We start from the raw sequence: 16,947 nt of genomic DNA on the forward strand, positions 1-16,947 counted from the left end.
TCAGAAATCACAAGCATGTGATCCTGGTTGGTTAGCTGACTATGGCAGTACTGCAGTTGTCACAGGTTTGCAAATGCAACTGGACTGAAGATCTTTGAAATTTCAATTCCACGGAAATAATGGGTCCTAGATTCTGTATGCATTTTTTTAGCAGTAGCAACAGCACTTAGACTTACACATCGCTTCATCGTGCTTTACAGGCTTTTCTAAGTGATTTACAGAGTCAGTATATTGCCCCACCCCCCAGCAATCGGGGTCATTTTACCAACCTCTTAAGGATGGAAGGCTGAGTCAACCTTGACCCGGTGAGAATCGAACTGCCAAACTGCTGGCAGCCAGCAGAATTAGCCTGCAATACTGAATTCTAACCACTCCACCACCACTCAGTTTTAAGTTTGAGACACTATGATTCAAAAACTGTTGCCCTATGATGCACCATTTCAGGTAACTGAAGGTTACAGACAGACAGACAGTTTTAGTAGTATATAGGTAGATATAATTGAACAGGCCTTATCCTCACTTAAGTTCACAACAATAAAACCCCAAAGTCACATTTGGAATTCATAAAATCTCCTAAATGTGTTTTAATCTACATGGATCAATCCACAATTTTCAAGATTAGTAAAAACAATTTATTCATAAAAAGTATGGAAAAGAGAACTGAGTGTCAGCCAAGACAGTATGATAGTCAGAGGGGCACTGGCATATTCTGACGTGCCATGCAATCTTAACATCCAGATAATCACTAAACCAGAAATAAGTAATTTTTATTCTGCTTTCACATATGTTCATAGCTTCAATGGTACTATTACTACTGCTAATAAAACTAATGAAGGTTGCAGAGATTAAGACATGATGACTGTCCTTATATAAAATGGGGGCTGGAGGGGGGAGATATAAGATATCAGAAGTAATGTTCATTCTGTAACTACAAAATTAAACAACCCAACAGGGTTATGTTGACTGGAGGGCTAATTCTACAACTAATGTAATGTTAGAATATCAATCTTTTCAGTTTAATTTAAGCACGGTAGGAATTTTTGAGCAAAAGGAGAAAAAAATCAGCCTGTTCTTTTTATAGAAGCACTAATACATGGAAGTATTAACTCTGCCAGAATGTTATCTGCTAGAGAACCCATTGCATTCCAGCTTTTCCTTTTTTGTTTGGTTGATAAGCCTCAACCATTTATTTGAATGAGGACAGAATAAATCCGGTATTATGCTCTGCCCAGATTATGTTATGGCAATTCACTAACACAGAAACACATTTGTTATAAGGGTACTTTTTCAGAGAAATTTTTAAATATTAGGTAGCCAGCTATTTTTGTTCTCAAATCTTTGAATGAAGACCAAAGATCTTTTCACAATCCTGCAAAAGCTGAAAATTCTCTTTACCACCTGAAGTCCCTGCTGAAATCTCAGTTTGAGAATTGAGTATTTCTTCTTCTTCTTCTTCTTCTTCTTCTTCTTCTTCTTCTTATTATTATTATTATTATTATTATTATTATTATTATCATCATCATCATCATCATCATCATCATCATCATCATCATCATCATAGTACCTAGCATCAATGTGGGTTTGTCAGGCTGTTTATCATCAGCTTTTAATTAAACATTAATTTGTTCTGTGTTGTTAAAATTAACCAGAAGGATAATAAACTGTAGTCCCTTTTACAAATGTTTACTTGTAGCATTACTCATTATCAGTAATAATTAGTTGAGCCCAAGCCCCAAGAATGACGTGATGATTCTTTCAAGCTCATTTCTTTTTTGTTTTTCTACACCCACATATAGAATCTTGCCAGACTAAGCTCCCTACTGTCTGCATCTACCAAATACTCTGAGAACTATTAGGAAGGAGCTGTCTTCACTCTCTTTCTTCTCACACAAAATATATGGATTGAGCTGCCTCTTATTCCTCTAGAATATTCCTCCCTCCTGGGAATCCAGCCTATTGCATTTCATCACAAGTGTACTGAAAATGTTAAATGTTAAATAAGAAGAAAACAAATGGATCATAGAACAAATCAATCCAATTATGATACAATGTATCATAAAGTGTGGTAATTTGACCCTGGTCATTTGTGCTTCCAATGAAAACTGATTTGTACTCCCTCAGTCTGCATCTACAATATTATTCCAAACCTGATTTAAATCTACAGGGGTACCTCCTTCACTTATGTTGCCTTCATTAGTTTTTCTCACCTTTAAGGACAAATCAATTTGATTTTTAATATTCTGAATAATGTGTCCTTCCACGCCAGAATGGTTGCTCGTCTTCAATAAACCTCTGAAACCAGAAGATCAAAAAAAGAAAAAGAAAAATTATGCTGGAACTCATTTCTCTTTATCCTTATGGTCTCTTTATTTCTGACAACTGGCATGCCAACTGAGATTGATGGAAGTTGCAGACTAAAATTTGTGGAAAATCTAAATCGGGTATAATTGCTCTTAAATATCATACTTTGAAAGTATAAAAGACCAGTACTACAATCACATTAACTAAATTTTCTGTTAAAATACTTAATAATTTGTAATATGAGCCATACCTAAATAATATGTATTTTCCTTCTTCATCAAACTTATCTAAATACAGCTGGAAAATCATCAAGCTCTTCTTTCTCTACATAGAAACACAAATATGGAACATGTGAGATTTATGTTCATTTTAAACCCAACAATTTTAAAAGTCATAGAAAACTTTATTACATACCAGAGATTCAAAAGGGCATTGGGTCATAATCTTGACCAAATCCTGCCATTAAAAGCAATACAAAATAAATATTATTCCAGCAATATAGTATATGTTAGACAAGTTGGGCAATTAATTGTTATGTACAATGGGAACCATCTTTAATTCACAAAAACAAAAGACTCCTTCCTTAAGCGACACTACTGCATAAATATATTGGAGAAGGAAAGACAGAAAATTATCTACAACAAAGGCATAAAGAAGTGGATTATGAAATAAGTTCTAGAAATGTCAAGCCCTATACGGAATATCTTAGTCAGTTAAAAAATTATAGCAGATAATTTTAGAAGAAAGCAAAATCCAGTAATGCAGTGTTTACAAAAACTCTTGATTCTGATATCACAACATTATCAATTTGACCTTTCACCCCGCTTCCATTTATTAACACCCAATACAGATGCCAGCTGGCATTGGCATTTAAAAATGTGGCCGGATGTCCCAAAAGTGGATGCAAAATATTTGATTCAATTCATCGTGTTCTCTGTGTGATATTGAAATAAAAAATGGTGCCTTACAATATTTGACTACTTTCACTTCTCCTTTAGGAGAAGCAAAAGTTAGTTAATTGTATCTAACTAGAAAGCATGTACTGCACTACAGTATTAGTATCTGGAAACAGAGCTTTATTTTTGCTCTATATAAATTTTGGTATGTAAAGATGATTTTCCATTAAAATGACAGAAACAATACAAGATTAAAAATTTAGTAGATTCTTTAACAAAATGGGCATTTTGACCTTCTTTGTATCAATCTGTTTAATTAGTCCCAATACAGCACTAAATAAATACTATTGACGATCTTCCTAAAGCACTTGAGAAATATCAACATAATGCATTCATGTAATTAAAAGTTTATGGTTTTCCCACATTACCTGAGGTGTTGTAATAAAGCCTTCGAACTCCAAATACTGAAGAAAAAGGCTATTATTTTCCAATCTCAGGAGACAGTTCTCCAAAAGAGCCTACAAGTTAAATTGATATATTAAGTTTAAAAACTATGGGCACTGCTCTCAGTATATCAGTCCCCTGGTATAAAACAGAACACTGAAAGTATATTTTTTATTCCTTGTGGGGAATAACCAATTCTTCTCCTTTGTTTACATTATCCAATTTTTAAACTGCTGCAATCAAGCAACTTCAGCAATTTATAAGTATTTAGTTCATAGTGTAAATCCAACCATCAGTAAACCATGCTTTATAGCTTAGTTTTGTATCAGGTAATAGATTGTTCTAATCTTGATCTGTTTCATAAGTCACAATAACTCAAAATCTTAAGTTCAAACTACACAATAACTTCATGCTGTGTGCAAACCCAGCTAAAGAGCCTCTTTGTCTACGGCAATTTCTTTGTTAGAGATGGCATATGACACCTTACACAACTACGTCCATTAACAATAAATTATATTTCCAGGAATGTATTTCAGGTTATATTATAACAATAAAGAAAATCCATTTAGTATATATTTAAGCACCTAGTTTAACTTGGGCTATCTTTTTAAAAGGTCAAGTGGGTTTGAATGTAATGAATGTTTGCACTAGAAACCTTTAAAAAAAATCCCAGGTTAAACTAGGAAATTGAAAATGCATACTAGATGAAAGCAGTGGCAGTGGCAAATCACTTTCATGCTCTTGCTACAAAAACTACGCAGGTACGAGAAGCCAAACTTAGGTTGAGGAGCCTTTATTTATAACCCATGAAAATTAGATGTCAGATTAAAGTAATTCAAAATAACTGAACCTAAGAATTCAATCTGATACATTTTCAAGCAAGCGGACATGGAATTCAAAGTTGCTTATAAAGCATGTTCAATTTTAAAGAAAGTTGGAATGAACTTTATTTTCTGAGAACATAAGGAAAAATAATTTATGCTTATCATACTTACAAGTCCTTTTGATAAAACAGATTCTTCTGTCCTGCAAAATAAACAACTAGTTTGTTAACACCATCTTTAAAGTTTTTGTTTTGTTGTCTTTTTTTGGGAAACAATTTCAGATTCTTGTCCCCAATGTAATATTTTCAAGATACATGGTCTGTTCTATACCAAGACCCAGCAAAGACCTTCAAACTAAACCTATTCTGAGAATATATTACAGAGGTAAGGACAGGATTATTTAAATATTAAAACCAATCCCAACTCTGTAAAATCAAGCCTTCATACCAAGTTCCTTAAATATATGAACTAAAACACAATGTAGTCGAGTAAGACTGAGGTATACACCCTCCTTGTTTCCAAATAAATTACTATTAATTGCTCTATCTTTTTCCCCTAACCCTGTACTTGGAATCTTTGGAAATGTGTGAATAAAAAAAGAAACAGTCCACACTTACCTTTTCAACAGAGCTCTAATATGTACCATATTGCACTGCAAAATATATGATGGGCTACAAGAGAATGATGTATACATGTAAGAATAATTTATCAGATAAAAGCAGTCACTTTCAATATATAAACAATGAACATAATAAGCTAGAACAGGGGTGTCAAACTGCTGGCCTGTGGGCCAGATGCATCAGTAGGAAACCGCACCCACCCCATTGCCGGCAATGGAAAAAAAATCTCCGATACGTTCCGTGATGTCACATGACGTCGCGAGTTTGACATGTCTGAGCTAGAAGATTCGGCAAACCAGACTCAATAAAAAATGGTAGGTGTGTTCCCGGTAAGATGGTGACCTGCTGAACAGTTCTCCTCTCCCTCCATCCCTCCTGCCTTCCTCTCTTTTACTCTATTTCTCTCTCCTTTGCTTTTAAGGAAACTTTGTGTATTGTTAGCAAAGATTTAGAGTAAGCAAAAAATATTAACTATACCAGACACTGGAGTAAAACATAATCTGTAATCCTAATATGACCCTTGTCGATAATAAACAAAGATGGCTATTCAGAAGAGTCCATTTCAATATACTAAAATAGTAGAATCTATACAGAAATACCCTTCGTGGATTACTGCCTTGGTGTGGCGAAGGGGCTTGCGTAATTCAATGAAGCTATGAGCTATGCCGTGCAGGGCCTCCCAAGATGGACAGGTCATAGCAGAGAGTTCTGACAAAACCTGATCCACTGGAGAAGGAAATGGCAACCCACTCCAGTATCTTTGCCATGAAAACCCTATGGACAGTACCAAAAGACAAAACGATATGACGCTGGAAGATGAACCCCTCAGGTCGGAAGGCGTCCAATATGCTACTGGGGAAGAGCAGAAGGCTAGTACTAGTAGTGCCAGAAAGAATGAAGCGACTGGGCCAAAGCCAAAAGGACGTTCAGCTGTGGATGTATCTGGTGGTGAAAGGAAAGTCCGATGCTGTAAAGATTTATTCTCCATAGGAACCTGGAATGTAAGATCCCTGAATCAAGGCAAGCTGGACATGGTCAAACAAGAGATGACAAAACTGAACATCGACATCTTAGGAATCAGCGAACTAAAATGGACAGGAATGGGTGAATTTAATTCACCCATTCAGGTATACTACTGCGGGCAAGAATCCCTCAAAAGAAATAGAGTAGCCTTCATAGTCAATAAAAGAGTAGGAAAAGCAATACTGGGATACAATCCACAAAATGACAGAATGATCTCAGTTCGAATCCAAGGCAAACTATTAAATATCACAATAGTCCAAGTCTATGCCCCAACCACTGGTGCTGAAGAGGATGAAATTGACCGGTTCTATGAAGCCCTACAGCACCTTATAGAACTAACACCAAAGATGATGTCCTTATCATCATGGGGGATTGGAATGCTAAAGTAGGAAGCCAAAAGATAACCGGAATAACAGGCAAGTTTGGCCTAGGAATACAAAATGAAGCAGGGCACAGGCTGATAGAATTTTGTCAAGAGAATACGATGGTCATAGCAAACACTCTTTTCCAACAACCCAAGAGACGGGTCTACACATGGACATCACCAGACGGTCAACACAGAAATCAGATTGACTATGTGCTCTGCAGCCAAGGATGGAGAAGCTCTATACAGTCAGTAAAAACAAGACAAAGAGCTGACTGTGGCTCAGACCATGAGCTTCTCGTTGCAAGGTTTAGGCTTAAACAGAAGAAAGCAGGGAAAAGCACTAGGCCGCTCAGGTATGAATTAAATGATATCTCTGTTGAATATACAGTAGAGGTGACAAATAGATTTAAGGAATTAGATCTGATAGACAGAGTGCCTGAAGAACTATGGACAGAGGTTCGCAACATTGTACAACAGGTAGCAACTAAAACCATCCCAATAAGAAAAAGAAATGCAAGAAAGCAAAATGGCTGTCTGAGGAAGCTTTGCAAATAGCTGAGGAAAGGAGGGAAGCGAAAGGCAAGGGAGAAAAAGAAAGATATGCCCAATTGAATGCAGAATTCCAGAGAATAGCTAGAAGAGATAAGAATGCCTTCTTAAATGTACAGTGCAAAGAAATAGAAGAAAACAATAGAATAGGGAGGACCAGAGATCTTTTCAAGAAAATTGGAGAGATGAAGGGAACGTTTAATGAAAAAATGGGCATGATAAAGGACCAAAATGGCAGGGACCTAACAGAGGCAGAAGAGATTAAGAAGAGGTAGCAAAATTACACAGAAGAACTATACAAGAATGAGCTTAACGTCCCTGATAACCACGATGAGGTGGTCACTGACCTCGAGCCAGACATCCTAGAATGTGAAGTGAAGTGGGCCTTAGAAAAACTGAGCAACAACAAAGCTAGTGGAGGTGACAGTATTCCAGCTGAGCTATTCAAAATCTTAAAAGACGATGCAATAAAAGTGCTACACTCAATTTGCCAGCAAATTTGGAAAACTCAAGTGGCCACAGGATTGGAAAAGATCAGTTTACATTCCAATTCCAAAGAAAGCCAATGCCAAAGAATGTTCAAACTATCGCACCATTGCACTCATTTCTCACACTAGTAAAGTTATGCTTAAAATCCTACAAGCTAGACTCCAGCAGTATGTGGATCGAGAACTACCAGAAGTACAGGCAGGATTTCGAAGAGGCAGAGGAACTAGAGATCAAATTGCCAACATACGCTGGATCATGGAGAAAGCTAGGGAGTTCCAGAAAAACATCTACTTCTGCTTCATTGACTATGCTAAAGCCTTTGATTGTGTGGATCACAACAAACTGTGGCAAGTTCTTAAAGAGATGGGAGTACCAGACCATCTTATTTGTCTCTTGAGAAACCTATACGCAGGTCAAGAAGCAACAGTGAGAACTAGAAACGGAACCGCTGATTGGTTCAAAATTGGGAAAGGAGTCCGGCAAGGCTATATACTGTAGCCCTGCCTATTTAACTTATATGCAGAGCACATCATGAGAAAGGCAGGGCTAGATGAATCAAAAGTTGGAATTAAGATTGCCGGGAGAAATATTAACAACCTAAGATATGCAGATGATACCATTCTAATGGCAGAAAGTGAAGAAGAACTAAAGAGCCTCTTGTTGCGGGTGAAGAAGGAGAGTGCAAAACTTGGGTTGAAACTAAACATTAAGAAAACCAAGATCATGGCATCCGACCCTCTCAATTCCTGGCAAATAGATGGGGAAGAAATGGAGGTAGTGACAGATTTTATTTTCCTGGGCGCCAAGATCACTGCAGATGGGGACTGTAGCCAAGAAATTAAAAGATGCTTGCTCCTGGGGAGGAAAGCTATGGTAAATCTAGACAGCACACTAAAAAGCAGAGACATCGCCCTGCCAACAAAAGTGCGTATAGTCAAGGCTATGGTCTTCCCAGTTGTAATGTATGGCATTGTCCATGGGGTCGCGATGGGTCGGACACGACTTCGCAGCTAACAACATAGAGAAATAATAAATGTGAAGGAGGTGGTATAATTTATGCACATAGTTTTCATGCTGGGGAGGAAGTTAGTCCCCCCCTCCCATTTTTTTTAACATTCATACCTTGAGAGGGTGAGACAGGTGGCTACAATCTTAGAATGTTTTTGCTTAGAAACTGGGGGGAAAATCCCTTTCTTCTTCCTTTTGTTTATTAATGCAAGAACAGGCAGGCTGTTCTTTAGTTATGACCATAGTTCCTACCATAATACATAACTATTCATAAACATGCTGCTAAATAGAAATGCTAATTGGAGTTTGTATTATATTTGCTGACACTGATGAAGAAGTCTCAATTGCTAGAATATTTGTATTTTAACCAAAAGTTAGGATTTAGTTTAATCATCATTCCTCACAATAAATATTTTCAGTGTTGATTTTTCTTTGGGTAAATCAGAGGCATAACTAAGTCTGGAGAAGATTTTTATAAATTGAAAATGATGTAGTTTTAAGTTGCTTTGGTTTTATTGGAAGAAACTCACGCTGTCCTTTATGAGAAACATCAATTACGGTATATACTTGAATAGTTATTAGAGCATATTAACCAGCTTTACTGTGAAGGGTGAAATCTACCAGTACTACTCTATAAACCTCTCATTTAAAACAACTAGAACAATAAGAGATACATAGGGGATAATTCATAGTGATCAAGCAGAAACTAATTGTCAATTTTTGGAATTTTATAAGAATGTATATTCTGGAAATATTATAAGTCCCAGAGGGAAGCCTTTTTAAATAGAACTAATCTTTCAGAAACAGCTACTTTGGCAAACTTAATGAAAGCATTACTTTCATTAATTCATCCTGCACAATCTGGCTTTATGAAGGGGCATATTAGACTGCTAGTAGATTTATTACCGTATAATTCCACAATGAAAGAAGATGAAGCAGTAGTTTTGGCATCATTAGATGCAGAAAAAGGTTTTGAAAATATGTAATTCAAGTTTCTGGTACAAGTGATAAAAAAATTGGATTTTCTTTAGAATTTATTTCTGGATAGAAACAAGTAATTTTGTCCCATTTTTATTAGGGAGGAGATAGTCCTAATGGGATAATAAAAATGAGACAGGACACATGGCAACAATGTCCCCACCTTTTGCTAATTTCAATATAGTAATCTTTCAGACTCTTAATAAAACAAACTTGCCACATTCAAGGACTGTGCAGACCAGATTTTGAATGTTAAGTCAGTGCTATATGCTGATTCTATTTCCAGCAGTTATCAATTATTTTTATTTAAAATTGTGGAAACTATATAACTGCTGTATGGAAAATATTTACAATACTTTTACATTAAGTTTAATATCATGCCAATTGGTAACAACTTCCTATAGAAGTAGGCAAAAATTTAGGGTTTGTACTTTATTTGAGTCTATTTTAACATCTGGCAATTTATTAGGGAAATATCTTGTTCAGTAGAATTGAATATTTCAGACTGGATGTTTCTTCTACTTTTTAGGCATTTGATTTATTTAACGGTACCTTTAATAAAATTTAAGGTATGACCTTTTATTCTCAACTATTACTAAATATACCATTTTATACTAGTATGATCAGTTATTGATTTATTTATAGTTTATTAGCCACCATCTTACCGCACAGTAACTCTGAGCAGTTTACAATATAAAAAGATAAAACTATATAAATTTCTAGCTAGTAATATAAATACAATATATTTATATTGTGTGTGTATATGTATGTATGAATGCAATACTATTAAAAAAAATCAACCTAGCTAAAAAGATGGAGAGGCAGTGAGTATGATGAGAAGGACGGGGCAAGATCCATTGTTTAACTATCAGAGGTGGGATCCATTGTTAAACTATCAACCACCTCCATGTGATACCCCTCCGTTGGAGCCCCAAGCCAACTGACACAACCAGGTCTTTATGCTCTTATGGAAGGTAGGGATGGTTTAAAAATCCACTGAAATTAATATCTTTCCAAAACTAAATGCAGGATATACCAAAGTTAGGTACTGTATGCCAATCCCTATATTTTATTAATGTTTTTCAGAGAAAATATAGCTGTACTTAGGAACGTTCAAAGCTCATGTGTCAAACAAGTAAGGAACTATCTAAAAGAATATGGCAACCAATCTGAACATTTAAAATAATTTATACACTAAATTGCCTATGGGGCCTAGTGTAAATGTTATTCCCTTAAATAATCTCATGCCCCCAAATGAGAATGATCTTTTGCCAAGCATTCCTATTGAGTTGGTCTGAAATACAGAGTCTTCTAAGCCTCAGTCATTTAGCCAAATAGTAATTTCCAAGCCTACAAAAATAAGAACAATGTTGTACTTACTTGAAAACTACTGGGAGGCAGTCGATACCAAAGCAGTCCTGAACAAATACTATATAAGAAAGACACGCTAAAGCATCTGTAGATTGTTCCTTGTCCATTTTCGTTAAGTCTTCATCATCCCAGTTTTCACTTTTGCATTTTGGCTGAAAATGCACTTGTGGAAATAATTCTCTAATATCCGCTAAAATTCTCTGTTAAAAGAAACAGAATATCTCCTGCTGCAAATAGAGCACTACTTTTCACGACTAGGCATTTTAATACTGAAACATATCGAAATGCACCCAAATATAATGTCTAAGCATGAATTTCACTCCCCCTAAAAATATCTAAAGAAGAAGAATATATGTGCCTTCCTTAGTTTAATATCTCATCTCTTTATATAACCTTTCAAGAATGTTCATAGTTTTTATTGTATATAATACTGTAGTAATATGCAAGCTCCCATACACAGAAGCTTGTGCTGCATGAAAATAAAAAGCCTCTGGCTTCAAACACCATAACTCAGATGCCGGAGCAAGAAGTTCACAATGACTTCAAATACAAGCACAGACACATAGGGAAGAGATCCGTAGGCTTCCTTTTTTTGGGCTACAGAGATCCAAAATCCACTCATTTGGAATCTAGCCTCACTGAGTGGGACAGGTCAAGGAACATTCACCCCCCTTTTATGGTGATAAGTCATACCATACATACCTGCAGAGGGGCAAGGAAAGAGAAAGAAGTAAAAGAGATTCTCAATCTTTAAAAAAACACCAAAATAGGTAGCCTGGAGCATGCCCAGTATACTACCCTTTATCCTGCCTTGCTGGATAAAATCTTTGGGTTGAAAGAGAGTGGAGAGAGAATACTTAAGAATGCCAGAGAGAAAAAAAGGGGAGGAAACGTTGAATGCAAAATGCAGACTGGAAAAAGATGAGCTGGTTTTGCTAAACTGAGAAGCAGAGAAAAGCAATGCTCAATGGCAGACATGTCAAACACAAGGCCCGGGGGCCAGATCCGGCCCGCGAAGTGGTTTCATGTGGCCTGTGAAGCCATCCTGGAAACAGTGAGGGAACGGCCCCCACTGCCTTGGCCCTGGCCCAGAGACCCTCCTTCTGCCAGAGACCCTCAGATCTGTCCCACTCCTGCCCAGGCCCCCATAGGCACCCTTGATGCGAACGACGTAGAGCTGGCCACGCCCACCCAGTAGGCCATATGCACTCTAGCCACGCCCACCCAGTAGGCCACGCCCACCCTGGCCATACCCACCCTGCCCCTTTAGGGCAACCGCAATGCTGATGCGGCCCTTAATGAAATTGAGTTTGACACCCCTGCCCAAGGGGATGGCTCTTAGGCAAACAGGATGCCTGTAACTGGAACTGCGGCAAGAGCAAAACTAAGCAAAGGCAGCAAATTCCACACTCACTCACACTGATGTTACCTAGTTGGGTAATGAAATGTCTGCAAGAAAACCACCAAGCTCAGAGAGCACCAAGAAATCCACAGTCTATCCCTGACCTACTTTTCACTTCTATTAAAATTAAATTTCCCTGGAGGCAGGAGGCAAGGGAAGCACTGAATTATGCTGTTAACGTCTCTCAGGAATCAACAAAACCTGAAGTAAATTGTTTCTAAAAATTCAGTTGAAGAGATGGAGACAGAAATTGCAAGGATGCAATCTATGGAGTCACCTTTCAGAGAGATGGGTGGCAAGCAAATTTAATAAATAAAATTAGCCAAGAAAAGCAAACTAAGGAAATACTCTAACAAACATTTTAGGCCTGGATTTGTGTTTATAGCATTTTGTTTTCTGGTGTTATTAGTCTACCAGTTTTCAAAAACTGTCTCTGATTTTGGAAAGAGAAGGTTTTTGCCTTTATACACATTCCATTTATATACATTTTGTCTCATTTAAAGATATTTAAGCCTTCAATGTGGATCTCTGCTTTTTCTCTTTATACTGTTCTACAAAAGACTGATGTTCGAGAAGCTCTTTGTGACTGGATCAATGCAAAATGTCTTATTCTACCTATACAAAGTTTATTTAGGGCATTTGATTACAAAAAGACAAAATGAACTTTAATTTTTCACTTCTCTAATTTTAATAGCTTAATATTTAAATCATACGACTTCTATACCAGCCCTTGAAAAGGAGAAAGCACTGTTGTTCCGTTACATGCCTCAGAGCTATTAGGACTGAGAAGTAGTGCTCCATAGTTCTACTTATTTCATCATCATCATCATCGCCACGTTGATGATGATGATGATTTTATAGTGAGAAATCTGCCTAGGCTATGACATTATCTATCTAAAAAAATACAGATTAATTATTATTAACAAATCACAATGGTTTGGTTCATAACCAAAACCCAACAACACATTGTGTCATAATAGTTTGACTGGTCATGCAACATACTAAGTATAAATGGTTTGTTTTAAAGGTAAAGGTTGTGTTTGACTCTCGGGCACGGTGCTTATTTCCGTTTCTTGGCTGAGGGAGCTTGTTGTCTGAAGACAATTTCTGTGGTCATGTGGCCATTATATATACCAAAGGATCCCTTCCCACCTATTAATCAACTCGCATTTGCAGGCTTTCAAATGCTAGCTACGCAGGAGTGGGGGCAACTAACAGAAGTTACTTGTTATAATAGGGGCCGTGTCGGCATACACACACACACATATGTACACAGATAGATTCAGGTAAGCTGCAGTACCGGCAAGTCAATTGTACATGTAAGCTCATGTTCATATAAAAAGCAGATAGGCAAGTTTATACTGTAGTAAATAAGCAGCATATATAAGCAAGCAATGATGCAAAAAATAACAAGTCCTGATGGCACTGCACAAATGGCATGCTTATGCAATAATGCCATTGATATACCACACAAGATCTCACATCTTTGAGATGACAAAATCATGTGCTTGTGATTCCCTATCCTTTTGTAGCTCCCCTCCAGGGGACACTACTAATGAAGTTGCAGAGAACAACCTCTCCTTTCTGCATGGTAAGTGAAATTCATCTGTACCATCTTTACATTTCTTCACCTGGGGGGGAGGGGGGGGGGAGAGACTGTTTGTAGTTCCCTTATCTGAATGCTATTCGTGAATCTTGATAAATGCAGATAAGAAGCCAAAGTTTGCAAATCATTTTGCAAATAACTGTTAAACTCCATTTACAACTGAGGCAGGACAAAAAAGACACCCCCCCCAAGGTGGACTTACAATTATCTCAGCTGCAAACCGCCTGAGGGGATTCTCAGCTATCTCTTCAGCCAATGGATCAAGCTCTGCCATTAGCAATGGATACTTTAAACTTTTCAGGCAACTGAAAACAAAAGTAGAGCACATCAGAGAATCGGTCAAGACACTAAATAATTAGAGCGCCAGCACAGACTTTTATTATTTGAGGTATTTTAGAACTAAGAACCAACAGAAGAGCCTTGGTGGAGCAGTGGGCTAATGCCTCCTTAAGTAACACCAGCTGCCTGCAATTAGTGCAGGTTCGCATCCCACCAGGCTCAAGGTTGACTCAGCCTTCCATCCTTCCGAGGTAGGTAAAAGGAGGACCCAGATTGTTGGGCGCAATTAAGCTGACTTTGTAATAATGCCGCTTGGGGTGTGTGTGAAAGCCCTAACAAGCAGGCATATACATAGAATGAAGGCTACTGCTAAGCTTGTAAGCCGCCCTGAGTCTTCGGAGAAGGGCGGGATATAAATGGAATTAAAATAAAAAAAATAAAAATAAAAAAGAATGGCCATAAATGAAAGCGTTAAAGAATCTCAAACTTTCCTTTACAGAATCCACTAATAATATCCAGAATCAACGTGAAACTAGTGAAACACTGTGGACCAGTATCTCAATCCCTCTCTCCTCCCAAAATACGAGCTCAGAGATAGTTGCTATATTTTAGCTATAATAAAAATGAAGCTACTAATTTCACACAATAGAATTAAAATAACAGAGCAAAAGCAACTCAACAGAAAATGTAACAAGAATCAAATTCACAAATAGACAAGAATTCATGTTTTCCTTAATATATATTATATTATATTTATATTTATTAGATTTTTATACCGCCCTTCTCCCGAAGGACTCAGGGCGGTGTACAGGGGAATAAATATCAAAATACGAAATACAAAAGTTAAAAAAACATTAAATAATTATGCCCGATGTAATACATTAGTTAAAATCCATGTTAAAACCCCAGACCCCAAACCCATCAGACCAGGCCGGCTTGTTCAAATAAATATGTCCTACTGCCTTGGTTTTCTTGTGCTAAGCTATGAATCATGATTTACAAAACAATTTCAATGCAACAAATTAGGGGAAAAGTACGAACTCAATCATTAGATTTTACACTGATTTCATTCCCAGTCAAAAAAATGGTGGATGAGAGGCAGCAGTATTTTATCCTCTTCTGACATTTCTACACAGTATGATAGAAAAAGTTAAGACGGTGGCCATGATGGTACGATTGAACCATGGACTGTTTTTTTAATGTCCACACTCTATGGTCATTATAGCCCTGTCCTCTAGAATTGTTTCTTGCCCGTCATTGAGATGACTGAGCACTTTTACAATAAAATAGCATTTATTGTAGAAAAAAAAGGTGGAAGAGGAGCCAAGCTTCTTTTTACCCTGCACTTTCTGCTACAGATCAGTCTCTGAAATTGCTACTTGCAACTTTACATCCTAGACTGGCATATGCTAATCAACCTATGGTGCTGGGTTCTTTACATCGCCCCTGCAAAAGAAAGTGGCTTACTTACAATCCTAGTAGTTCTTCCTTTAGATCACTGAAATCGCCACCCATGATCTCCATGTGTTGATCAATTTCAAAGACAAATGGTCTGACAAACTGCGTTAGAGCATTGAGGCACCGGCAAAGCCCATGCTGGTCTTCTTTCAGTTGCTGCTTTGTGTATGGAATGGGCAGACAGGAGAGTTGGTTCAAAATGGTAGACAGTGACAACCCCACTGAATATGCTTTCTTAGTATCAAGTTTAAGAAGTGCTAAAAAAGAAAGAAAAAGCAAAAAGCAAAATACTTGTTAGAGAATATTCATGTTTATTATTATATAACGCTCAGAACTGAGTTCCGGCACCTTTTTTGGATGGAACCTTGTAGGGTAGGCAAGTCGGGTTGTGTGACATGTCTGAGTTCCGGCACCTTTTTCTTTTACAAAAAAAGCACTGATTATATGAGTATATAGACCAAAACACTTCTGGCATACAAATCTAAGAAAAGAACCATTAGCTAACTTCAGAGATGTTAAGTGATTTGCTTCGTTTACTTTGTCGTGACATCTGAACACTGTGTTCGAACACCGCCTTCTGTTTCAGTTTATGTGAATCATGTTTGTCTTGTTCAGCAAACTATAATTAAAGCAAGTCATGAAATAGGTGTAAAACCAGCCAATATTTAGCAATGTTTTTAGGAACTGCCATTCATGGCTTCATATTAACCAGATTATGATTTAGCAAGTATTAACCTAGTGCCATGAAATATATCACCTTATCCTCATAATTCATCACTTCCTGGATGTCAGGAGAGAGTTAGAAGCGATCTTAGGTTGTTTTTTAAAAAAAAACACTTCAGGATTTTAACTTATGTTTGTATAAGGGCTGATTTTCAGCATCCTGGGAGTCTCTCCTTCCACCCCTCCCAAAAGATTAATTGACTCAGTGGATTCAATTGCCTCTCATTACTTTAACAGGTATTAGATTTTAGTTTTCTTTAAATTTGTTCAAGTCTACTTGAACAAATTTAAAGAAAACTAAAATCTAACACCTGTTACTAATAAAGGATGCTCAACATCATGTGATGTGTCATGACGTATTGCGACCTTTTGGCCATTGCCGACAATGGGGTGGGCGCATTTTCGCTATGATGCATCCGGCCCATGGGCCGCCAGTTTGACACCCCTGGTCTAAATATTGTCCAACAGTTACAGCCTTGGAAGACTTTTGAGAACATTGTGTGATACCAGTTAACCGCAACTAGATAAGCTATCAGGTGAAGTGTTCCCAAGTATATCTGCTGCAAATAAATTGGCAGTCCATTTGCTAACATTTCAAAGTTTGAAAAG

At 37.2% G+C, this 16,947-nt stretch overlaps 1 protein-coding gene across 1 annotated transcript in view; it reads right to left on the reverse strand.

Moving 5' to 3' along the window:
• GLMN (glomulin, FKBP associated protein) overlaps positions 1-16,947 on the reverse strand; it is a 39,273-nt gene that overhangs the window by 11,630 nt on the left and 10,696 nt on the right. The window contains 9 exon segments of the mRNA XM_083357950.1: positions 2,208-2,292; positions 2,552-2,625; positions 2,716-2,757; positions 3,626-3,715; positions 4,637-4,667; positions 5,083-5,136; positions 10,880-11,070; positions 14,081-14,183; positions 15,629-15,872. Of these exon segments, the coding sequence (XP_083214076.1) occupies positions 2,208-2,292; positions 2,552-2,625; positions 2,716-2,757; positions 3,626-3,715; positions 4,637-4,667; positions 5,083-5,136; positions 10,880-11,070; positions 14,081-14,183; positions 15,629-15,872 (914 nt within the window).

This window comes from Vipera ursinii (assembly GCF_947247035.1).
Source record: "Vipera ursinii genome assembly, chromosome: 3".
NCBI lineage: Eukaryota > Metazoa > Chordata > Lepidosauria > Squamata > Viperidae > Vipera > Vipera ursinii.